Raw genomic sequence first — 25,147 nt, 5'->3', positions numbered from 1 at the left:
TGCTTTTATTGCCAAAAGAAAGGGCATTGGAGACGAAGTTGCCCTAACTACCTGAGAGATCTAAGAGATGGGAGAGTCAAGACGTATGGCTCTGCTTCAGGTAAAATCCATTATCTAACTCTTTTGAGTTCCTATTCTAGATTCTTAATATATGATGTGATAAGATTACATTTTGATGTTTTGTAGGATCGAAGAAAAGAGAGGAAGCTTGAGGGAAGAAGTGAGCTGAATCTAATCATGAAGAAATGGATTTCGATCGCATTACTTGAAGAATGGATTCTTGAGCTACTACTTGGAGTTAGAATAGATTGTTAAGAAATATGTAATAACATAGTTTTTCAATTGAGTTGAATTGTAAGGACAAGATTTTTCCGCAATAAAATGAATTTTGACTTTATCTTATTTATTTATCCTTGCAATGGCATGTATGAAAGAATTAATGTTTGAATGTTTCTATTATTAGCAATAATGGGTTTGATTCTTAATTGTGTTATTTGTGGAAATGTCGAAATTTTACCAAATAGGGAGAGTTTCTCATCACCCAAGTTTCAATTGGACAGAAACTTGGAATCATGCAATGTGCATCGTATGATGAATGAAAAACTTTCACATTTGGGAAACTTAGACTAATTCTTTGGCAAAGTATCAATTGAAGGACTAGGAGATCGAGTACACTAGGTCGTACGTTGATCAAGTCTACCACAAGAGTGACAAAGATATTCATCATGATTTACTAAAGTTTAGTAAATATGGTTATACTTATAAGATTAAGTATAATTCTAAGTTGATTGAAAGAGTTTCAATGAATAGTAGAACGAATAAAGAAGAATCAAGTAGGCAGAAAGATAAAAGTTTCTCTATTCTAAGAAGAAGGGAGAGTACCTTTTATTGTGTTTTATGATAAGTATTTATGATTAAGAAACATGTCTCAATTGATCCTATAAGTGAGTCTTAGTGCAATTGCATGTCTAAGAAGAGGAATCGAGAATTGTAGAAATGGTTAAATCAAAGAGTCAATCATACTTCGTTCCAATATCAAGTCTTAGAGTCATACTCCAAGATTGTGACATTGAGTGACAAGTCTTAAGTAGGTTTATAACACTCATCAAATGTGGAATTTGGAAAAGTTTTCTTATTCTTGCACATTTGAAATTGGTAAGTTGTACTGTCTTGGATAAGACAAAGACCAACTAGGACCTATTGTGTGAAGTGTTTTGTCTTGATAAATGCTTCACTAACTATTGAATATTTGTTTGTCAAGAAATGTTTCTTGACAAGAGAATCTTATATGTCAAGAAGTCAGTGGGAGTCTTAATGGTCTTGAAAAGGTTTCAAGAACAAATCAAGAATAAACCTTATCGATCATCACTAGCACACGACTTGAGGTTTACAACCTATCGTGCTGACATTGTTTTGTTTCTGTGCCATTCCAATTGAGTTAATTGTGTGTATATGAGTTCTATGAGTTCTCATTTGAATACACACTAAAGCCTTAGTCGATGGAAAGTAAATTGATATGTAAGGACAAGTTACTAAACTACTTGGAAGGCATGGTGGGCACTCGTGTTACCATAGGGCAAGAAATCAAGATTAAGAAAGTTCAGTCCATATGAGTTTGGATTTGTCGCAAACCTTGTTTTTGGCAAATTCACATGGATAGGAACTCATACACCATAAAATCTAAGTGTCATAAGATTCCCTCCTTCATGAAAATGACTGTGAGGAAATGCTTTCATTAAGAGAGATTTTAAGAAGATAGCAATTGTGAAAATTGTATTCTCAAATTCGATTATGGTTACGGCATCCCTTTCCATAGTTCGAATTGTGAGATTTGGCAATTAGTTTCAACATTTGGAACTTAGTAACATAAGTTATGAATTGTTTAAACACACATATGAGCTATCTAAGGCAAAGGTGTATAAGGTTAAGAAGCTTAGATAAAGGCTTATCGAAGCATCTGGTATTAGAAATATGAATTTCAGAGATTCAATAGGCATTGTTTTCTGAAAGTTCATTTGTTTTCTGAATACATGTCAAAGCTAGTGGGAGCATAAATGTTATGCTTATATGATAATCATCATGATAGTGGGAGCATAAGTGTTATGCTTGTATGATTGTTATGGCGAGTATTGCAAGTTAGCAATATTAATTATAGAAAAACAAAGATTCCATTTGCAAAGTTGCATGGGTTGAAAAGTTGTTTTGCTATAATTAAGGGAGAGAATATTATACTTCGTTTCAAAATCTAAAGCTTAGATTAAGAAATTTTAATATCTTCAGTCAAAGGATACATTGTGTGTTCTCAAATTTCGATTATGATTACGGCATCCCTCTTCATAGTTCGAATTGTGAGAACATGACACATAAAATATTATGGCAAAAGATTGGTAAAGTATCATATCTTTATGTAAGACATTATGCATCGTGTCCCATACGCTTCGGGTATAGGATCGATTGTAAATGTTATAGTATTTTACCATTCTAAAATTTTCCAAATGTCTAGCGCATTAAGAGGGAAAAAGGAATAGAATTGGTTTTGACTGAAAGAATTTAACAACTATCAAATGATGATCCAAAGTTCGCTGAGGATTGATCGCTTGAAAGTAGTTGAAAGTATGGTATTGGATGGACCATATCGACATTATAAGATTCTATTAAGAATGAGTTGTCATATGGCAAATGTGGAAATGTTTCCATATTGGGAGTTGGATATTGAGAGTCTATGCCTAGATTAGAAACTTTTATGCAAGAAGGATGTTCAAAGGATGTACTTTGAATGTGAGACTTCACATCTATGGAATTGTCTTGTAACAATTTCTAAGAAAGTACTTTGTAATTTCATTAGCTACGTCTTGGTGACTTTTGTGCTATGATTTTGCAAAGGGATCGTTGCATAAAATGTTAGAATCTAGCATATTCTAGTAGTGGCAAGAACCTTGTGTTCCTACACTAATAATTAGGATTAAGGAATTGTGAAATGAGCATCATTGGAAAAGTTTTCAGGTGATCTATTTCACAAAGCATGGACCATAGGAAACAAAGTGTGCATGTTTAGAGCATGGGACAATTGTTGGTATAATTCAAGTAATGAGTTGATTATCCGAAACATTAAATGATAAATAATGAGTAATCAATATGGTGGATAAATAGAAGGGTTTTATTTACTCTCACAAGTTTGGGGCCATATAGGATTAAGTATTGTTGTCATGTTTCAATTTGCATGTTTTGACTTCCAGAATAACTAGGTTATTCAAACATCCACAGTTGGTCATACGTTGGGAGTAGGTATGAATAAAGACTGTCATGAATCTGTCTGTAGATTGTCTGAAGTGTTTAGACATGGCACAAGTTTGCTGCAGAGTTCGTGAGTGCTTTGATAAGATTAAAGTATTGGATTAAACCCACGCTCACTTGGATCACTTCACGGTTTTATCACGAGTGATTAGTGAGACGATAATATTGTATATTCTTGAAACCGAGATGTGTGAGTTGTTATTTGTTGGTCAGTTACACATTGATAATAAGTAAACGCACCAGTAACTTGGTGTTATAAAACTTATTGTTGTGTGTGATTCGATCAGTAAATGCAAGCGAGCATTTGAGTCGAAGTTTATCCATTCCTTTTACCCAAAGTGGGATAAAAGCGATATATGTGGGCCTCTCGATGATTTAGTGATGACATCTAAGCGCTTGGCCAAGCCGGGACTAAGTTGATGTGTTCAATTGTAGTCTGTTATCAGTCGTCATGAATCGGAAGTCGGGAAATAGTATAGAGAGAATGATTGAAATTCATGTCTTTTGTCTATACGATATCTTGAGAATGGAGGAATATATAATCCCTTATCTAGAGGACACGCTATCTGATAAGATCAGAGTTGACAGCGGCTTTTGAAAGCTACGATTGCTGATCAGGTTCTGAAGTCATACGGAAAATAGTTATTAGACTTATCCAAGTGGGAGACTGTTGGATTAGTGTCTAAGTCCATAACTATTTTGGTATGTACTTGACCCGATTATGAGCATGGTCCTTTTGGGTTGCCTTCACCATAGCAATATGTAGGATGATTTAAGGAGAGAAAGGTTTAAATATGATTTATTAATATATTATGAGAATAATATATTAAAGGAGAAATCATATTGTTTAATTAATATTAGTCAAGAATTAATTGTTAATTAATTTTATGGCTAAAAGAGATTAATTAAACTTAGGGGACTGAAGTTGTAATTATAAGATAATCATAATTGGGCTATGGATCACCTAATAATATATAGGTTGGACGAATTCTATGGGAAGCCCATTAGAAATCGTCCAAGGGATATGTTTAAGGAGTCCATGGGCTGCTTAGGGCCTAAGCAGTCAAATTAGGGTTTCCTAGTTTTAAACCCTAATAGCCTACATGTATATAAAGGGCCCCTATGCCCCAAAAACGTGGACAAGTCTTCCATTAGGGTTTCCAGCCGTTTTTGGTGCCACTTGAGGCACTAAGCTTTCTAAGGCCTATTCAAGCAAGGAATTAATTGTTATTACTATATAACAATTAAAGGTAATTCTATAAACCCTAATTCAGTTTATAATATGTTAGATCTAAGGTTATTAGTCTTGGATTCAAAGCATGTACAATAGAGAAACCTAGATCCAAGCATTAGGGTTTGTATGAGCACATAGGATTGTTCTTATGCCTAAAACCCAACAATAATTTCTAGTGATTAAGGCCATACACTCAAGTAGTGTTTCGTTTTGCCCATTGGAATGGAATAGACAATTCCAGAAGGAATCATTTAGCTAATTTTGATTTCTCAGTCAGGGGTTGTTTTTTTTCAATCATGGAATGGCATGGAAATTTTGAATAAAACCCATTTTTATGTATGTAATTTATGATGGCACAAATATTTGTATTTCATCAATTCAATTACATTTGTTTTTAAATAACCAAAAAGTGTTATTTTTATCATAAACTATTTGGGTTTTAATGTATTTTTATTATCTTTATTGTTTCATTGGGTGTTTTTTCTTCACTCCATCGTGGAATGGAATGAGAATTTATAATATATACCCCATTTTCGTTTATGTAACTTTTAATGACACAAATATTTTTGAACTTTCATTTATTATTTTACTTAATTTTCAAGTTTCTTTATTTAAAAACAACTAAAAAGTATTATCCTTTATTATAAATTATTTGAGTTTTAGTGAACTTTATTGTCTTTACTTTTTTATTTGTAACTAAAAGTTCATCAACTATTTATAGAGTTAAAATTATTTGAGTTTTAATGAACTTTATTATCTTCAATGGCACTAGCCTCATACTTTTATTTATTTACTTTACAAGATACGAGAAAGATTATATATTTGCATGTGAATTATATGTGATTCACATGTAAATCACATTTAATTCACATGTAATTCACATGTAAGTCACATGTGAATCACATATAATTCATATGTGAATCGCATATGATCTACATGTGATTTACATATGATGTCATATGTAAATGTGATTCATATGTGAATCGCATGTGATTCATATGTTAATCACATGAAAATCATATATGTATTTTTGTGAGTGTTTTTGCGTCAATCGTTTTTTTTTTAATTTTCTTGTAGAAAAATAACTATTGTTACATGCTTTTGTACATGGTTAGTAAAACCTTTGTACATGCTTTTGTGTCAAATGGTAATATATTGCTATTTCCCACTGTTTGATAACCTTAGTACCTGATATAGGCTAATTTTGACTTTTGTTGTAGTTGTAATATTGTTATTTGAAGTCTTATTCATATAAGTCGTTTGAAGGTTATACTTGATATTATGGAAATGCTAAAAAAAGCCTAATGTCAATGAAATGATTCATTAATTTGGATTCCAGGTGTGTAGTTTCAATTAATTTCAGATTTCTTAGTTTTTTTAATGATTTTTATGAACAAGTTTTATGTTCTCCTACAGCTGCTTTATGAATTGTATTTGGATCCCCTCACATTAATTTGGATTCCAGGTGTGTAGTCTCAATTTTTATCTTTTTTTTCGTATATAATATCCATTGTATTAATTTGGATGTGAGTCATATATTTACATGTGAGTCACATGTAAATCACATGTGATTCACATATTAATCACATGTAAATCATATATGAATAATATGTGATTCACATGTAAATCACAAGTGAATTACATATGAATTATGTATACATGTACACATTCATATGTTATTCACATGAAAATCACGTGTAATTCACATACTAATCACATTTGATTCACATGTAAATCACATTTGATTCACATGTATATCACATATGATTCACATGTAAATCACATGCGATTCACATGTATATCCTATGTGATTTACATATGATGTCATATGTAAATGTGATTCATATGTGAATCGCATGTGATTCATACGTGAATCGCATGTGATTCATATGTTTTTTTTAAAGAGCATAACATATGAATCACATATGTATTTTTGTGAGTGTTTTTGCATCAATCATTTTTTTTAAATTTCTTGTAGATTTGGAAGAAATTATGGCGAACATTGAAGAGGTGAAGAATGATAAATTGAAGAAAATAAGGAAATATTGACACGAAGACATGAAAACGCTTTTAAATTTGTAGCATTTTTTATTTTTTATATTTTATTTGTATCGAATAAAATACTTGTACTATTATGTTTATAGATTGGTTAATAAAAATGAGATTTTTTATGATTACTTACGAATATTATAGTATAAGAAATATGCATATATTCATTTGAAAAAAATATGAATATATGCACCTAAAATGCTGATTTTTTTTTTGTTAAAAAAATTAGAGTTGTTTTTAAATATTCTAGCTTTTTTATATAATTTACTGATTTTTAAAAATTTATATTTTTTTTAAAAAAATGCAGTTTTATTAAAAAAAGTTGCAGTTTTTTTTTTTTTTTTTTAAATTGCAGTTTTTTTTAAAAAAAATTGCAGTTTTTTTTTTTTTAAAATTGCGTTATTTTAGAAAAAAAAAATGCAGTTTTTTTTGAAAAAATTATAGTTTTTTTTTAAAATTACTGTTTTATTAAAAAAATTGCAGTTGTTTTAAAAAAAATGCAGTTTTTGCGTTATTTTAGAAAAAAAAATGCAGTTTTTTTGAAAAAATTATAGTTTTTTTTTAAATTACTGTTTTATTAAAAAAATTTGCAGTTGTTTTAAATATAGTTTTTTTTTAAATTGCAGTTTAAAAAAATTCAAAATTTTTAAAAAGTTATGCTTTCCATAAAAGTTAAAAAAAAATCTGCAGTTAAAAAAAACAAAAATATTTTTTTATAAAAATATCCAAAATTTTATTTTATAATGTTAATTTGAGTGTTTTTTTTATTAATATTACCAATAATACAAAAAATTAAGTGGGATTGGTATGATGACGATCATACCCTTAATGATTTGATTTTGATCCAACGCTCCATCTTTAGTTTTTAGGTTCTCGGAAAACTATGAGTTCTCAACCGATCTCCACGCTATATATATATATATATATATATATATATATATATATATATATATATATATATATATATATATATATAAACAAACAAGTAGATAATTACCCTCCTAAATCACTGTTCCGTTTTAATTTGTCACTTATATGTTAACTAAGTTATAAACTAAAATAATCAGTCGTAATAGTAACATTTGGACACTTTAACAAGTTAGTTTATCAATTGTATACAAAATAAAAGTTAGCAAAATGTGAAGAAAATGAATAGCTAATTACTGCTAAGTTATATAACACCCAGATCTCATTCTCCAGGTTAGTATGATTTTTTTTCTTCTTCACAAGTAAATCGATGACATATCAAATGGCAAAAAAAACAAGCACATGGAAAAAGCCGATATATAAGGTGTTTTACATAAGTTACGAGAGCACTTTATATAAGAAATCCTAAATACCCCTTAAATGTCAATTCCTTATTTCGTTTACCAAATTTAGTTTTATAAATTAAAATTTTAATATCTAAATTTATTCAAAATAACTGTTAAAGAAATCAAGTATTTGTCAACATCTTTTCTGCAAGGAAAAAAAACACTGATTTGGTGTCTAATTATACAACTAACAAGTCAGATGTCTATACAAATTGTACATGTAATTACAGGCTTATAAAGAGTGATCATTATTTGAAAGTAATTTTTAAATTAATTTACAACGCATTTCTAGATATTCCAATATTAAACTCAAAAGCAACCCATGTTGCCTTCCCTCTTTATGCTACACTTTAAATAACCACAATATTAAACATTAATTCGTGAATTTTCATCAATAAACGCTTGTTGATCGTGTCTTTTTTTTTTAATTAGGCTAAAATGTAAGCGTGAAAATATAAAAATATAACATTGTCAAACGATATCCTACAAATTAATAATGACAGCAATAATAAAATACAGAATTTGATCAATTTGGTTGAAAGTCAACAAAAACATATTTTTAAAATACATCAATTTTCTTAATCATTTTATTAAAATAAATTAGACATGTAGGGATACAGGTTTTTTAAATGATATTTATTACGTTATTTATAAAATGCAGAGTAATGTACACTCCAACTAACATAATAAAATACTCTTCACTTGTCATCTAACCTGTTGTTATACGTAAACTAAAGTAAAACTCTAAAGGAAAACAGAACCGATTCCATCGGAATGGAATTCAATTCCATTCCTGCAAATCAAGCATATAATTCCTTCAACCTTCAATTGTAAACGTGAAGGCAAATTCTTTCAACAATGTTATATCATATTACCCAAATGAAGAGAATATATTTTATCACAAGACAAGTTAAACATGTCACATGACCAAGGGGGACCCACCCTCAAAAGCCAATCTCAATAATTGTACAAAAAAGAAACCTTCATAACCTCAACCTCGATTATTGAAGGCAGGACCAACTTTTGGCATCACTCATGAATAGCAGAGTACACATTCATTATAAGCAACATACATATATGCATGCATGCATGTATGTATGTATGTATGTATGTATGTAGACGTACATACATACATACATACATACACAAAGTTATAATCAACACAGAGAAAGTGTGCAGAAATTTGAGATTTGCATTTTCATTAGCCTATTAGTCTAAAATAAGATTCTACAATACTTTTAGAAAGAAACACCAACATTTTTACCAACAAGTACACACTTGTTTACTCCATCAATTAACATTCTCTGATAAAGCCAGGCCTCTCTCAACTGGTATCAGATTTCTCCAATGCTGCAACAAAATGTCATTATGTTATTAACAACTAGTCAAAATGCAATCAGATGTTGCAATTTGAATGGGACAAAAGAAGTAAATAACTAAAACATAATGTGAAAATCAAGTTTTATGTAGGACTTTCACAAAACTTGCAAAACAAGCTATTGGACTTGGAATCACATGTGTTGTAAAACATACAAAAGTGGAAAGTCTATGGTGCTGTTTGCTTTTGACTTAATGGGCTTAAAGGGGACATGACTTAACCCAATAAGCTACATATGGGTGTTTCTTTTTAACTTAACGCATAAAGAACGACTTAATAGATAAAGTTAGGGAAAGAGGTTTCCCCATGAAGTCCTAACTTTTAATAAATGTGTCCTTTCCTTCCATTTCCCCAAGTATCTAGTCATTTTCTCAATACTTTTAGACATCATGTGTGAGTGTGTATTGATTTTGGAGAGAGATAAGGATGGAAAAAGATAGATTACTATTATAGTTCAGAAGCTTCTCGATGAGATCAACATGAGTCATCAGCATTCTTCTGCAACAGTAACGAACAAGCCCCAATGCATCAAGAGCATCTCTGCACAACTCAAGTAGCAAATATGGCAATTAAAGCACGAAGAAGGAAGAACAGCCAAAGTTAAGTAGACACCATAATTTCCTCACCCACTGGCCAATATGTAAACATGTTATGTATAACAATCTATACCAATTGAATTATGGTTGATAGAAAACAAAAAGGTCAAGATATTATGAAGTTCCATTGATGCAACAAGAAATAACGATGAAGAGGAAGATATACAAAGGAAGCGTTAAAAATGTACTAATACGTACGTCCATCGTCTTTGATGCAACAAGAAATAGCAATGGAATTTAATAACACGCAATGATAGTCGACAAACACTAAACCATCGGCGTACGAAAAAAACTGTAAACCCTAGCTTTTTCGGTTTCTTTTAAACTGTTTATTCATGAACGAAGCTAAAAAATACATAAAATGCCTTACCCTTCCGTGTAATCGGATTGGAGAAGATCAAGATATGTGTCCCATTTGTTTCCAATCACCTGAAAACACAAATTGGTGAAAATACTAAGAACATGTAAGAAACTTTGAAACACTGTGCATGTTAGAGGAAATAGATAATGATGTATTAGGGTTTTACCTTGCCGCAGGTGAAACAACGAACCGGAATGATCATTTTTGTTTGCCCTAAACTTTCGTTTTCACAATTGCAAAGCTGCGATTTCAGGAGACGAATATGGTGTGGGCGGATTATATACTCCTTGGCTATTAAGGCAAAAGCCCTAAAACTGGAGAAATTGTGAAAACCCCTTCAAATTAAAAATCAATATAACTAATTAGTAAATCGTATAACAATCATTAATTTTTTGGGATATATTTATAAAAGCATAATCATGTATAGAAATCCTTATTGTATTATCTGTATATTTAGAAATATCTTTATATTATTATTTACGCTTCAAATAAAATAAAATTATAAATTTTTAAGAAAAATAATCGGATAAAAATATGATATGATATTCATATCTCTTATTGGAGGTGGCAAAAATTGACACAACACGAAACCCGACACGAAATAAACGGGTTTGGGTAAGATATTTCAACCCGTTTAAATAAACGGGTTGACACGACACGAAAATTAAATGGGTAAGGTTATGGTTGAGCATTTCAACTCGAATATGACTCGAAAATGACCCGTTTATTTATATGCAAGTATTTTGAATTATTTAAATAAACTAGAAAGATACAAAATCAAAACCATAAGTAAAAGAAAGCTTTCGAATTGAATTGTTTTGTAATGTTGAAATGACTTAGTCATCTAGATCAAGACTTCATTTCAATTTTTTCATTCTCTCGCAAACTACCCGGTCTCTTTCACCACTATCGCATCCTCATGACCTTCGTCATCCGCCTCCCCAACTCCCACTCTTTTAATTTTGTCATCTGAACTTGCTATAACTTCATATATTCTGCCTCCAAACTATTAGTTTTTCCTTTCCACCTACCTAACTCCTACTTTTTCAATATGCTCAATCTTTTAACCTCACATGACACGACATATTTCGAGGTATAACCCTAACCCAAAACCCGACACAAACTCGACACGAAAATAAACGGGTTGACACGACACGACACGTTAATTAAATGGGTCGGGTTAGGGTCAAGCACTTTCAACCCGTTTAGTGTTTCGACACAACACGAACCCAACACGACACGACACGATTGCCACCTCTATCTCTTATATTTTCTTGATTATAAAAAACATATCAAAACATATATTTATTTTAATTATTTTTGCTCGAATGTACTCTCCATATGGAATTTTAAGACTGATTTTTCCCTTCTTAGCTAATCATTTTTATCATAAGTAACATCAATGTCGTATTAAATAACAAAAATGTAAGCAACATCAGAATTGTAGTGGTCAATTTCTCTTAAAACCCATATTTTGGTCTTTTTCGAATGATAACTATTAATACTAGTTGTGTGTCCGCGAAAAGCGGCAGCGACAAATAGTTTCCAAGCGTTGATTAATTTATTTCGATGAATAGTTTTCTTACGGCTATCATATCAAACCATAAAAACCTTTAAGTATAACCAAGTTATAATATTGATAATTTTTTCCATTTTTACAATCCTCAAATGCTGAAAAATTTATTTATGTGTCACTTCTATGCAAATTGTAATTAAGCACTTGTTCATAATGTTAACTTCTAATAACCGTAACATCTAAACTTGTTTCAGAACTTTGACCGGTTTGGTGGGTTGTAGGGTTGTAATAATTCAATTTGATTTTTTTTCAATCTATTTGAAGTTGTTTTTTAGTCCTGAAACCATTTTAATTTATATATTTAACAGAAATGGTTATCCATTTATTTGTTTATTATAGCATTTTACTTTTATTTTTTAACAAGTTTCTGAATTGAATATGACCATTAAAATCCTAGATGCTTTTAAAAATCAAAACAAATAGAATTCAACAATAAAAACAAATAGGTAAAATGGAAAGATATTTTACTTCGTTTTTTAGTTAAAAAATATTTTTACCATATACCTTCTTAGACAGGTGACTAAATTTCATATAAAAATCCAAAGTCATCTCCAACCTTGACAAAACGAAGAACGCAACTATTGAGAAATGCTAATATGATAATATATGATTATGAGTGGATTATAAAAAAAGCCACAAATTTGAAATAGCAATGCAATAATAGATTGAATATAACCTTCAACAAATAAGATCGGGATTAGTTACCAAGAAACAGAGACGACCTATAACATAGAAACTCATGGTTGCCTACCAGGATCATCATATGCAACCATGATGGGTTTAGCACACCTGGTGGCAGTGTTAGATACTAGAATCTACAAAAAAAAATCGACATATTGACATGCTTAGCAGATGAGACCGCATCTAAAACCCTAAAATCATGGTTCAAATAAGAAAATTTAATAAAAAGAAATGAAATGGATGATTACTGTGGTGGCGTTTAATAAATTGATAATGATGTTGAGAATATGAATCATATTAACATTACCATTGAGACCCAAATTACAATTATTTCAATTGAGGGCACATTATTTTAACAAGAAATACAATTAGGTCTATAGTAAGAAAAAAAAAACATTCATAGAAAGAATATTGTAGAAAATTAACCTGAGCCATAAAATCTTTTATTATGTGTCCGTATTTCTTGGAACTTTATAAACGGAGATCATAAGATTTAAGGATTCAAATTTTGAAATTGAAATGGCTAGTTAAAGTGAGTGTGGGTTTTAATGAGGGAATGTCAGAGATAACAACACGTGATTAAGAGAATAAAAGAAGGAAAGTCATTTAATTGATGGAAGAGTATCGTTTGATTATTTATGAAGCATTGTTGTTTAATGTAATTAGTTTCTGAAACGAAAATGTAATAAGTGTATTGAATGGTAAGCATAAGTTGATTGTACATGATGTAGTAGGAGTGGTGCCTCTTAAATTTCAAGAAATGTCGAAAATGCTTTATATAATAGTAAAGATAAGTGTTTTCTGAACATGAAAATAATATAATATACATATATAATTGGTTGTGTTTTTCTGCATATATTCGTATTTTTTTGTGATGCCAGTGTTTTTTTACAATTAAGTACCTATGATTTTTATTTTATTTTTTTACAATTCTAATCCGTTGACCATTTTGTTTCAGGTCATTCGGTCCAGTTTGTCATTGCTAACATAGCATCAACATTATTTGATTATGTGATGTTGATTTGCATGACATGTCAGAGCTTGTCGCAGAAAACACTACGTTTTCATTTTTTTGTGATTTTAACACTAAGTTTTCAATTTTTTTATCCATTAATAAAGTATGAAATATATCCTTTAATAAAGGGTTTAAAACTTAAATACTACCCATTATAACGAAAATTCATATTCTGATGTATGTATAGACTATGAAGATAGTTTTATAGAAAAATGATACGTAGGTTAAGCTCAAATCTTCCTAAAGTTTTACAGATCAACCATCAACTTCCTAGCATTTCTTTCTTATTTTCTTGCTTCTGCACCAAGTTCTTATGTTGCCACATTATCTTCCAGAACATATTCAGAGGAACTTAAAAGTTTGTAATGGTGATACAGGGATAATATGTGAAAATATTCCAAAATCTTCTCTTTAATTTAGAAGATTCTTTCCAAAACTAGGAAAATTATAAGGACCGCCCATGGTATTTTTAGTTCATCTAAGTATTTTCTTGTCTCCTTATTGCAAATCTTGTATCCTGTTGAACGAATAAAGGTATCTGCAATTGCACAAGGATGTCAAGGGAAAACTATGATTCTAGCTATAGTATAAAAGCAAAAAAAACCTTTTTAGCAGAGTTGAGTGAAAATACCCTGGTACCAAGTATATTAGATGTATCCCAAATGTTATTGCTCGTAGAAGTTCTAATCAATTTGATGTCAAAACTGTTTCGTGCATCAGATATGTTATCTAGATCAGTAATATATGCAAGAGAGTTGGTGTCTCTCCATATGTATTTATGAAACATGCAGCAACTTATGCATGATTGGAAGAAAAAAAAACATGAAGATTCTCTTGTTCGGGAACAAACTTCGAATTTGATCGAGGAGTTAAGCATTGATTAACGACCTACAAACAAAGAATCTAAATTCTACCTTCTAAAAGAGCACAAATGCACAATAATCTTATAAGAAAAATACCATAAAGCTAGCATGTCTCTGTTGAAATGTGAGGTAAACCAAATCCAGGGCTTCAAAGTCAAGCTTCTTGTGATGATTTTCTTGAGTGGATGAAGGGTTGAATTCATTTATTTGGAGACGCCGTGAATTTTCATTTTATGGAGTAATATTTAAGGTTTAAACATTTTATTTAAGAGTATATTGCTATAGGGATTCATATAAGTTCCTATAGATTTGGTGTCAAAACTGTTTCGTACATCAGATATGTTATCTAGATCAATAATATATGCAAGAGAGTTGGTGTCACTCCATATGTATTCATGAAACATGCAGCAACCTATGCATGATTGGAAGAAAAAACATGAAGATTCACTTGTTGATGAATAAACCTCGAATTTGATCAAGGATTTAAGCATTGAATAGCGACCTACAAATAGAGAATCCAAATTCTTCCTTCTAATAGACCACAAATGTGCAATAATCTTACGAGAAAAGACCATAAAGCTAACATGTTTTTGTACAAATGTGAGGTAAGCCAAATCTAAGGCTTCAAAGTCAAGCTTCTTGAGATAATTTTCTTGAGTGGATAAAGGAAGGAATTCGTTTATATAGAGAGGTCATGAAATTTTCATTGTATGGAGAAATATTTAAGGTTTAAACATTTTATTAAAGAGTATATTGCATATTTTATTAATGGAGTGTCAAAATTGGAAATGTTTGGAAGCTTAATGTTAAAATAAATAAATAAATAAATAAATAAACTTAGTGTCTTTTGCGTCATTTTTTTTCAACTATGACACGTCATCATGTCATGTCAGTGTCACATAACCAAATAGTAACTTGTCAGCATGTCGTGTCAGTGATGGCAACCAAGTGATTTGAAGCAAACCGATCAACCGGTCATAATTGCAAAAAATCATAAACATATTAACTTAATTGAAACAAAAAATACGGTGTCAAAATTGCAAAAAGTAAAAATTTAGTGACTTTTATGCAATATACCAATTAATTATTTATTGGTTTTGTAATATGTGTTATGTACTTCGAAATATTTTCACATACGAAACGGTCACACTCACCCTCATTTATTAAATATGTCATGTGCACTTTATACGATATAATTAGGGAAAATGACATATATATCCAACAAACTTTCTAGTGTTGACCATTTTAGTGACTTAAGTTTTTTCGTGGCTTTATAAGGGAACTAAGTTGCAGGCAACCTGTCGTTTTTGTCCATTTACTTGTTGTAGCCGGTTTAGATGACAGATAACAACTGTGCACTACCATATTCCTCTCTTCCTCTCTTATGTACGTAGTCAACAAAAAACAATCAACATTTTCTTCCTTTTCTGTGGTTCGAAATAGATCTCACATATACAAGCAAATATTTCCTTCTTTCTTCTTCTCTCTTTTCTCAAAAACATACTGATGGCTTATGTTTTCGGTTCTATGAAAAACGATAGAAGGGGTGGTGGTTGTTTGGTGATGCTCGGCAATGAGAAAACGAAGGTAGAGGTGGTGGTTTCGGTTTGTGAGATACACGAATACAACAGGTGGCTTTATTGGTGGTGGTGGCTTTGGGTTAAATTAACTGGAGGTAGCAATGGTTACCGATATTGGTTTGGCGGAGGTAGAACTCATAATGATGTTTGTTTTTTTGTCACAACAGGTGGTATAAGGTGTTCCTATTTATAGGTTTGGCTACGATGGTGGTGGTGGTTTTTCATGAAGGTGATGACAGATGTTCTCGAGGTTCATAAGCGGTGGTTTAAGGGAGTCGTAAATGTTAGAAATCAACCTCCCATTGCTATAGGAAAAAGCAGAAAAACAATAGTACAAAAACAAAAGGAAAGAAAAAACAGAGGAAACCTTTGGGGCAAATTTTCTGCTATCTTTTATTCGTGATTCTCAATCTAATCTGAAATGAGAAATAAGAACTTCATAAAAACAAAGGAAATTCCTAGAATAAGCAAACGGACTCTACTACTCAACACGATTAGGAACTGATGGCCAACATGGCCTTTACTTATTCCAACTTAAACAAAAAAAAAGACTAGAATGCCCCTGAAGAAAACAAGGCTTATTTGAACACGTTTGTAGTAAATCCAACAGTTAAGGTGGTGGCTAAGTGAAACGATGGAGCTAAGATGTTCAACTGTTGTATTCGTCGTGGAGAATGGAACCAGAGGTGGTGGGATTTAGTTATGGTGGTTTACGAGGGTGGGATAAGGAGGAGTTGCGATGGGGTGAAGATTTGTCGATGGTGCTGGCGGTATTGGTGGTTGAAGCGATGGTTAAAGGTGGTTTTTGTTTCCAGTTTAAATGGGTTTCGATGGGGGTGACATACAGAGCAATGGATTGAGGTTGTTGTCAGCTGTGGGATTCGGCTGATTTGAGATGGTAGTAGCGATGGTTAATGGGTGGAGTCTGGCTGGAGTTCTCAGGTTTGGCAGGTGTGGTGTAAGGATGGTTTAATGGTGGTATAAGGAGGAGTTTGTGAGCTTGGTTGTTGGAGGGATAAGGTGGTCCTATGCTTTAAGAGGTCGTACATGGACAACAAAAATATTGACACATAAGCGAAATTCAAAGTCAATGTGGGAAAATTGTCAACAAATGTCAATGTAACCGGGTGACCCCTTCACTTTGGCCAAAAGGACATAATCGAGCCGAAAAAAATTACTTTGTTCCCTCATAAAACCATTAAAATAGTTTAGGGACTAAATGGACCAACCCTAGAAAGTTCGTAGGACATATATGTCATTTTCCCATATAATTAATATAAGTGGAACTAGGGGTGATCATTTGGACATGTGCATCAGACAAGACCATTTTTTAAGACCACTGGGCCAGTTCTCGGTTTTAGGATTTCAACAAAACCGGTCTGGTCCGTCCGGTTCCGGGTAAAAACCGGTATTGGAATAACTTTTTTTTTTTTTTAATTTGTATTTTGTAAAAAAAATTAAACAAGCATATCTTATTTGTTTTAAGTCGGATTAACATGTGGTTTTTTCCAATGAATAATGTAGAGTTTATAGATGATTTTAAACTATAATCTTGTTGTTTTTGGTATTATATTTGATGAGTTACAATCCTTCAAAAATGAGATATCAATGTTAAAATATTCCAGTTTTTCAGCAACAAATTTAAACTTTTGTATTCTGTGAAATTCTTTAAACAAGCATATCTCATTTGTTTTAAGTCGGATTAACATGCGGTTTTTTCAAACGTGTAATTTAGAGTTTGTAGATGATTTTCGACTATATTTTTTTTTTTTTTTGTGTTATATTCAATGAGTTACAATGCTTCAAAGATGAGATATTAAAGTTGAATTATTTAAGTTTTTCAACAAGAAATTTAAATTTTTTTATTCTGTTTTAAGTCTACCATCCCACCTCACCCTTATTCTTATAGTATTGATGATGTTAAAACATTGTTTACTTCATGAATCACATGCAATTGAAAAAATAAAATCCTATGATATTGACAAGTGAAAAAAAAAAAAAAAACAATTCATACCTTGAATATTTTATTGATTTAGCTACTTAACTATTTTTGTAGTGATCAAACAATCAAAAAAACACCCATAAGGCTAAAAATACATAAAACCACAACCATTGAAGTAGCTTGCCTGAATATGAGCTGAGCCCTTCCAGTATTTTGAAATTAATAACATACCACTGAAAATTCTGTAAACCTCCAACAAAAACTTAACCGAGAGTACACAAGTATTATCTAAAGGGTATAACCACCAAAAACCCAGTTAAGTTTCCGACTCTTCTTTTGTGAGATCTCGGATGCGGGCCCGCAACTGCTCCTCTCGAGCCTGCTTTGCAGCAATAGCTTCCTCATCAAGAACTTGGATTGGCAGCCATTCCGGCCATCTCAACCAGCTGTCTTTCTTCTCACCACCTACTACTGATTCATACATCTGCTTCAAAACAGGCCTGAACTTGATACCTGCATAATCAACCCCAGTTCCAACTATCGCAATCCCAATCGAGTAACGAATCGCACCACCAACCCCACCTGCCATCAATGATTTCACAAGATCTTCTGTTAGTTTTGCTATTTTCAATTATGAGAATGAGAAGGGCATTCACGTCTTTTACTAACCTTGCAATCTCCCTAGAATAGCACCAGTACCAAATCCAGCAATGGCTGAGTCAAGAAGATCATCAGGCCCTGAATGTCGGCTAGCTTTTACAATCTCCCGAGCACCTGTCATCATTCAAGATCATACTGTAAGACGAGTGTCTATAAGCTATGATTATGATGTATACAGTTTAGTAGTTTACTCAATAGTTGATCATTGAAGTGGTTTGAGGTGTTGATATAGGAATAAAATAGCAAAAAGGAGGAGTGAATAGTGATGGTTTACCACAATAGCAACCGGTGACTATGGCAAGATTAGTGGCATATGTTGCAGACATGTTTGCAAGGCCGTGAACCTTTCGATGTTTTGATACTGCTCCAATTCCTCCTCCAACGATCCCTAATCAACAAACAAATATTTACAGCACAGTTACAGATTATACTTTTTGATGTTCTTATTCTATCATGGATTAGAACTAGAATCGGACCAATAATACAAAATTTTCAAGTAAATGAAACTCCAAAGACGCATAAATTCGATCATCCCAAACATTAACTGGGAACTTTCTATGAATTCATGATATAAATACAGTAAAAAACGATGAGCGTTAACAGTGACACAGCATGAATACATGATATCGAACAGTTTCTCAACACCAGTTTGATTAAAACCCTATCTCAGATTTTGAAACTAGAAGTTGAATGACGAAAAGCCAACTCTAAGAACTGTAAATGGAAAATGAAATTCACTATTATGATATCTCGTACCTAGTTTCGGCATCGGAAAAACACTATGAAAACATTATCATATAAAATATAAATAATCAAATACATCTAAAACCTTTGTGTCAATCATTTGCTGTTCATATTCTACAAATTTAATGGAAATAAAGCAAATAAACTTTGAGAAAAACCTCCGATGAAAGTAGGATACAGTATGCGACTTCTCCAATTAATGCCGTCTTCTTCTAGGGTTTTAATTTCATCGGCCGATTCCATTTCTGAGCATACTCTCAAATCTCAATTTCGATCAAAAGGTGCTTCGGGTTTCATGCTCGAATCGGTCAATTAAACAGTAAACCGGTTTAATAATCGTATTTCCTAGAAGGGATAGTAAAGTGGGCCGGTTCAATTCGTAAAATCCTGGCCTAAGATATATGGAGTGTAAAATGGGCCTGCTCAATCCAAGTAACAATCATTTTTCTTTTTAATTTGGGTAAATTACACCAATCGTCCCTCATGCATATGCCAGAAAGCGTGTTTAGTCCCTATTTTTAAAAATTAACTCGGACCGTCCTTCGTATCGTTAAAAGTTGCACGTTTGATCCCTCGTTAGTTTAAATTTGCTCGTTTAATCCCTTATGACACATAAAAAGACTAAAATGCCCTTTTCCTTTACCTTTTCATTTATTTTTAACATTTTTGACATTTTTAATTATTAAATTTTATTTTAATTATTTTTCTGTTTTGTTGAAGACATGACCACCACCACCACATGTAATCTACACCACCTTCGGAAATTATAGCACCATCACTAACCCTCACCGGGAAATAGAGTATCACTGCCACCCCTCACTTCATCCCATCCACTCCTCCGTTCAAAGCAAGTGTTTCACTCAAACCACCATTGACCCATCCACATTTACTGTTAACACCACCAGCAGCCTCCATCGGTAAATCCATCAACAAATTAGGAAAGAATAATCAAGGCAGATCAAGAAGGAAGAATCAGGGTACGACAATGTTAAATTCAAAATCAGGAAAGGATTTAGGGTTCTTAACCTGAAAGCAGGTGGTGGCAGAGATGGAGGAGGAGGAGGAGATGAGCGACAGTGATGCAAATCTGATTACTGCTGGATTGTCTCTGGTAAGGCTTCAACGAGACCTTCTTTGTTGCCACCATCATCATCTTCTTCCCTATCGATATATGTATATGCCACCACCGTCTTAAACGAGTTTGAATAAAAGAACCATACGCTCCTTTCTTTGATTTCAAATGACTCAATCTCGATTTCTGAAATACCCCCATCAATGTGAGATAAAGAATCGCGACATAGGGTGTTAGAACCACCGTCTATGTAAAATTGGAACTCTATTTGGGGATTTCATGTGTGATGGTACGAGAGAGAGGGAAAAAGAGACGGAAATTAAGGTTGGTGGTTGTTAGAAGATTGACGGAGATGAAGTCGTCATTGCCACTTGTGTGCTCTCATCTACACTCCTCCTGGTGGCCGGCAAATGTGAAAGGGGATGTCGGGAAACTGAAGGGAAAAGTAGGGTTGAACGTGTAATTAAGGGGGGGGGGGGGGGGGTATTTATTTTATTATATTCCTTTTTCAATTCTAAAAAATGATAAACAAATAATAAAAATATAAAAAAAGAAATTACTAAGGGTAAAATAGTCATTTTATGTCTTCAGGGACTGCCCGAGTGAAAAAAACATAATACAGGGACGATCCGAGTTAATTTTTGAAAATAGGGACTAAACACGCTTTTTGGCATATACACGAGGGACGATTGGCGTAATTTACCCTTTTAATTTCTATAAGAAATCAGCATTTAATAAAGTATTGTAAATGATCAACACTATTTATTTTTGTTTAATAATGATATTTTACGAAGATTAATTTTTAGTTGCTTACATTCTCAATAGCATTTCTTTTTAAAACCTTAGTTTTCTAAATAGAAAAACAAATATTTATTTAATCATGTATAACATTAATCCTATCTCATATGGTTTATGTAACCAAAATCGAACCATACTATAAAAAAAAAAAAAAAAAAAAAAAAAACTGGAAATTAGTCGACCCATATTTGGCTTTGTCTAAATTGAACTCTGATAATAGAATAAATGTAAGAAATATCAATGTATTTTAGTTATATTGTTATAGCATTGTACTTTCACTTATTCTTATTACATTATTATATTTTTGAATTATTCCTTTAATTATGACATTATATATCACAAATTTTACAAGTTGTACCTTAGATGACATGATTAATAAACTTGTATGGCATATGAAGGATGGAGCTATATGGATGTAATGGTGGGTTTTAGCACATCCCATACAGATTTAAGTTGAAATATATATTATATATAGAACATATATTTCTTTTGAATAAAAACATTAAGGCTGGGAATTGTGACATAGTCCATCACATTTAAAACTTAAATGAAGAAAATAATTTATCTGTGGCATGTCGATGGCAGAAAATTTTGAATATATCAAATTGTATTTCAATCTTGATAATGAATTCATCATTCATCACGTTGGTATATTAATATTTTTATATTATCTTATTTAATCAATTACTTGCAACTTAAACGGACAATTTACTTTAAAATTATATAGTGTTACATTTTGTTCCCAGTTGAAGTATTTTTGTTATGTGTTCATATTTTGTAAATTATTTGGATTACCCTAAAACAAAATCATGGCTTAGCCATGCCATATGATTGTCCAAATTAGAACTCCAGATGTAATGCATTGCTAAGGTGGGCAAAATATTATTGTTTCAGTTTTGTAAAACTTTTTTTGTTATTACATGAGACGCTTATTTCTTATTACAACATTTTACTATCAATTTTTTTTCAAATTAAAAACAAAATACATTAAATCAAATATCTGTACGAAAGATCACTTGCTCATAAATCAAACATGCTCACAAAAGATCATAACTTTTGTTTACATAAGTTAGACATGTCTAAAGAAGATCTATCATTTTATCGAAGTAATGATGTTACCCATAAAATGATAGATTTTTCAAAGGACAACGGTATAACAAGAAGAAATAAATGTACAATGGTAGAACAAGAAAATCAAAACTAAATTGCTATATCTTGCATTTAACCAATAAAATCACCAATAATCCCCACATGAACAATATCCATCTCTAAAATGATGAAACCTACTCGAATCCCTCACCACAATATCCCTCCCAACAATTTTAGAAATAACCTTAATTGCACTATGACAATCCACACAAGCTCTCAAATTCTTCATCACCACAATCCGCGACCCTTCGGGTGTACTAATAAGAGCAAATGCAATCGCAAGCCTCTCACTATGATACTTCAAAGATTCCAACTTAACATCCTCATTCACATTTTGAACAATCACACTCGTATCCGCCTTATACCCTTCCTCTTCCATCTTCCTCCCTAAAACATCAATCTTTTCCCAAATTTCACCGATTCGAGGGTGAATTCGGTCATTTGCACTAAAAACATGAACTTCATGGTTAACTTCAACCCAACTATACGCGGGTAACTTCTTAACCCCACGATTCTTCATTGCCCTTTTCACTTTGCTAACATCTTCCCATTGACCCGCTTCTGCGTATATACTAGACATGGTGATATACGCTCCCGCATCTCTTAAAACCTCCATGTTGAATAAAGCATCCGCCATCCTTTTAGCAAAATCTTGATTTTTATAAACCCTACACGCTCTCAACACCGAAGTCAACATGATTTCATCTGGGTCAAACGGCATTTCGTCCATTATTTTCTCGGCTTCATGAAATAGTCCACATCTACACAACAAATCAACTATCGATGCATAGTGTTCTCTTTTCACAACAATTTGAGTCATGGATTTAAAATAAGCAAGACCTTCATCAACGAGCCCACTATGACTACAACCGGTTAGAACCTCAAGGAAGCTAACCGAATCGGGTTTGACCCCAGAGTTGACCAACTCGTTAAAGGTTCGTATTGTGGCTTCACCATCCCCGATTTGTGCGTAGGCTGTTAGCATGGTGTTCCATGAGACTATATTTCTAAGGGGCATTTCGTCGAACACTTGGATTGCGTCTTTTATGTATCCGCATTTTGCATACATGTCAAGGAGAGAGCTACCACAGAAGACATTTGAGATGCAACCGGATGTAATCATGCAAGAGTGTAATTGTTTACCTAGTGAAAGAGACGTTAGGTTTGAAGAAGCTCTTAACGTGCTTGCGAAAGTTGCTTGGTCTCCATAGACATGCGATTCACGCATCTGTTTGAAAATATCAAGAGCTTCGTTGTAGAATCCTTTCTGAACATATGCTGAGATAATAGCAGTCCATGGAACTGAGTTTTTGTTGAGGAGGGATGAAAAGATGACGTTAGCTTCTTCAAATCTGTCACATCTTGCATACATGTCGACCAATGCATTGCTGACTTGGATATCCGAACTGGCCTCTGTCACTAAAATCTGAGCATGGATTTGTCTGCCCATTTTGAGATTAGTTTCATTTGCTGCTAGGCTTAGCATTGTTGCAAAAGGGAACTGTTTCCGGTCAAAGCTACTCAACTGTAATTCATGGAAGAGATTAAGCGATTCCTTCAATCTTCCAGCCCATGCAAATCCAGTGATGATCACATTGTAAGAAACACAATCCAACGAAGTCATTTCATCGAACAGTTGTTTCGCATTGTCTATAGAATCATGTTTCGAGTAGAAGTCAAGAAAGGAATTTGACACAAATATGTTCCAAATAAAGTTGGATTTGATAACAAGAGTATGAAATTGAAGCCCTAAAGGAACATCGTTTAGCCCCATGGTGGCACATATGACTGCTGCAAAAGTATACTCAGATGGGATCATACCCGAATTTTGCATTTCTATGAAGAGGTCTATCGCTTGGTTGTTCAAGCCTTCATTTGAGTATCCGGTAATCATTGCATTGAATGTCACGGAATCCCTTGTCAGCATCTCTGTGAAAACTCGATTAGCCAACTCAAGGGTGCCAGTTTTGCAGTAAGCATCAAGTAAACTGTTGCAAACCTTAAGGGTGTAATTAAATCCCAGTTTGATAACATGGGAATGCACTTGAGTTATTGCTTTTGTCATCAGGGTCTCGTTGCAACAAGAGAAGAGCGTTGTAAATGTCACATCGTCGGGAGGTGTTCCCCACCTGCACATTTCAGCATACAGCTTGAAGGCGCCCACAGGTTGATGGTGCTTTGAATAGCCACCAATTAATATCGTCCATGACACGTCGGTTCTAACAGGCATGTCATCAAACAAGGCTCTTGCACGAGCAAGATTGCCTGAGTTGACATAGCCAGAAATCAGAGTGTAAAATGAGTAAGTGTTTCTATGGGGCATTTGATCGAACAGTTGGTGTGCTTGGGCTAGTTGGCCATTGGCCACAAGATCTTTGAGTTGGAAGTTGGAGCGTGATGTGTTTGGGTGGAAGCCTGTTTTGATTCTTGTAGCATCCATGGTGTTTGTGGTGTAGTGGGAGCATGGAAATGGTAACCATCTTCTTTTCCGATATGTGGTTGTTGTTGTACCCGATCTGCATAGTCTCATAGGAAAGACGATGATCATATGAAGTTGCTTCGTAAAGAACTATAGATGTAATCTTTTTTTACAAAGAGTTTTCCCCCATTCTGATGTTGTCTTTGAGTAATCCAAATTAAAACTATGCCACTGGGATGTAACTTTGCCTTTACGAAACAAAAGAAACATTAATATTTCATACCACCGATGATTAATTTTGCTACAATTAGTATTAAAACTATTATTCAAAAACTATTATCTGACCCTTGCCTTTGTTTTAAATCCAAATCTGACCCTGATATAATCATATAATCTTCAATAATTAGATAATCAGTTTATGGT

At 32.7% G+C, this 25,147-nt stretch overlaps 3 protein-coding genes across 3 annotated transcripts; all 3 read right to left on the bottom strand.

Annotated features, from left to right (window-relative positions):
- Window positions 1-9,062: 9,062 nt before the first annotated feature.
- LOC145071071 (DNA-directed RNA polymerases I, II, and III subunit RPABC5) lies at window positions 9,063-10,549 on the bottom strand. The gene is made up of 4 exons (XM_079017998.1): window positions 10,392-10,549; window positions 10,235-10,293; window positions 9,714-9,808; window positions 9,063-9,240 (listed from the first exon to the last, which is right to left on the bottom strand). The coding sequence occupies exons 1-4, from the start codon at window positions 10,425-10,427 to the stop codon at window positions 9,215-9,217; spliced, it is 216 nt and encodes a 71-aa protein (XP_078874124.1). The 5' UTR covers window positions 10,428-10,549; the 3' UTR covers window positions 9,063-9,214.
- Window positions 10,550-17,932: 7,383 nt separating this feature from the next.
- Window positions 17,933-19,602, bottom strand: LOC145070525 (Mitochondrial import inner membrane translocase subunit Tim17/Tim22/Tim23 family protein). The gene is made up of 4 exons (XM_079017466.1): window positions 19,445-19,602; window positions 18,817-18,930; window positions 18,552-18,656; window positions 17,933-18,464 (listed from the first exon to the last, which is right to left on the bottom strand). Exons 1-4 carry the CDS (start codon window positions 19,527-19,529, stop codon window positions 18,199-18,201), a joined length of 570 nt encoding a protein of 189 aa, XP_078873592.1. The 5' UTR covers window positions 19,530-19,602; the 3' UTR covers window positions 17,933-18,198.
- A 2,748-nt stretch (window positions 19,603-22,350) lies between these two features.
- LOC145066351 (Pentatricopeptide repeat (PPR) superfamily protein) lies at window positions 22,351-25,018 on the bottom strand. The gene has a single exon (XM_079013581.1). It carries the CDS (start codon window positions 24,851-24,853, stop codon window positions 22,391-22,393), a length of 2,463 nt encoding a protein of 820 aa, XP_078869707.1. The 5' UTR covers window positions 24,854-25,018; the 3' UTR covers window positions 22,351-22,390.
- Window positions 25,019-25,147: the final 129 nt, after the last annotated feature.

Source organism: Lactuca serriola, chromosome 8 (genome assembly GCF_051521515.1).
Source record: "Lactuca serriola cultivar US96UC23 chromosome 8, Lser_US96UC23_V15, whole genome shotgun sequence".
Taxonomy (NCBI): Eukaryota; Viridiplantae; Streptophyta; class Magnoliopsida; order Asterales; family Asteraceae; genus Lactuca; species Lactuca serriola.
The sequence above is the reverse complement of the archived record's forward strand: the minus strand, read 5'-3'. Positions and strand labels throughout refer to the sequence as shown.

Bases quoted from the DNA above. Each gene is read 5' to 3' on its own strand.
- LOC145071071 (XM_079017998.1), bottom strand. From the start codon at position 10,427: ATGATCATTCCGGTTCGTTGTTTCACCTGCGGCAAG. The intron at 9,809-10,234 runs GTAAGGCATTTT...TGAGTTGTGCAG, and splicing joins CAATCCGATTACACGGAAGG to AGATGCTCTTGATGCATTGG. The intron at 9,241-9,713 runs GTAATCTATCTT...ATTTTGTTGCAG, and splicing joins GAAGCTTCTGAACTATAATA to CATTGGAGAAATCTGATACC.
- LOC145070525 (XM_079017466.1), bottom strand. From the start codon at position 19,529: ATGGAATCGGCCGATGAAATTAAAACCCTAGAAGAAGACGGCATTAAT. The intron at 18,931-19,444 runs GTTTTTCTCAAA...TTTGTTGATTAG, and splicing joins GTATCCTACTTTCATCGGAG to GGATCGTTGGAGGAGGAATT. The intron at 18,465-18,551 runs GTTAGTAAAAGA...CATTGATGGCAG, and splicing joins TATTCTAGGGAGATTGCAAG to GTGGGGTTGGTGGTGCGATT.
- LOC145066351 (XM_079013581.1), bottom strand. From the start codon at position 24,853: ATGATCATCGTCTTTCCTATGAGACTATGCAGATCGGGTACAACAACA.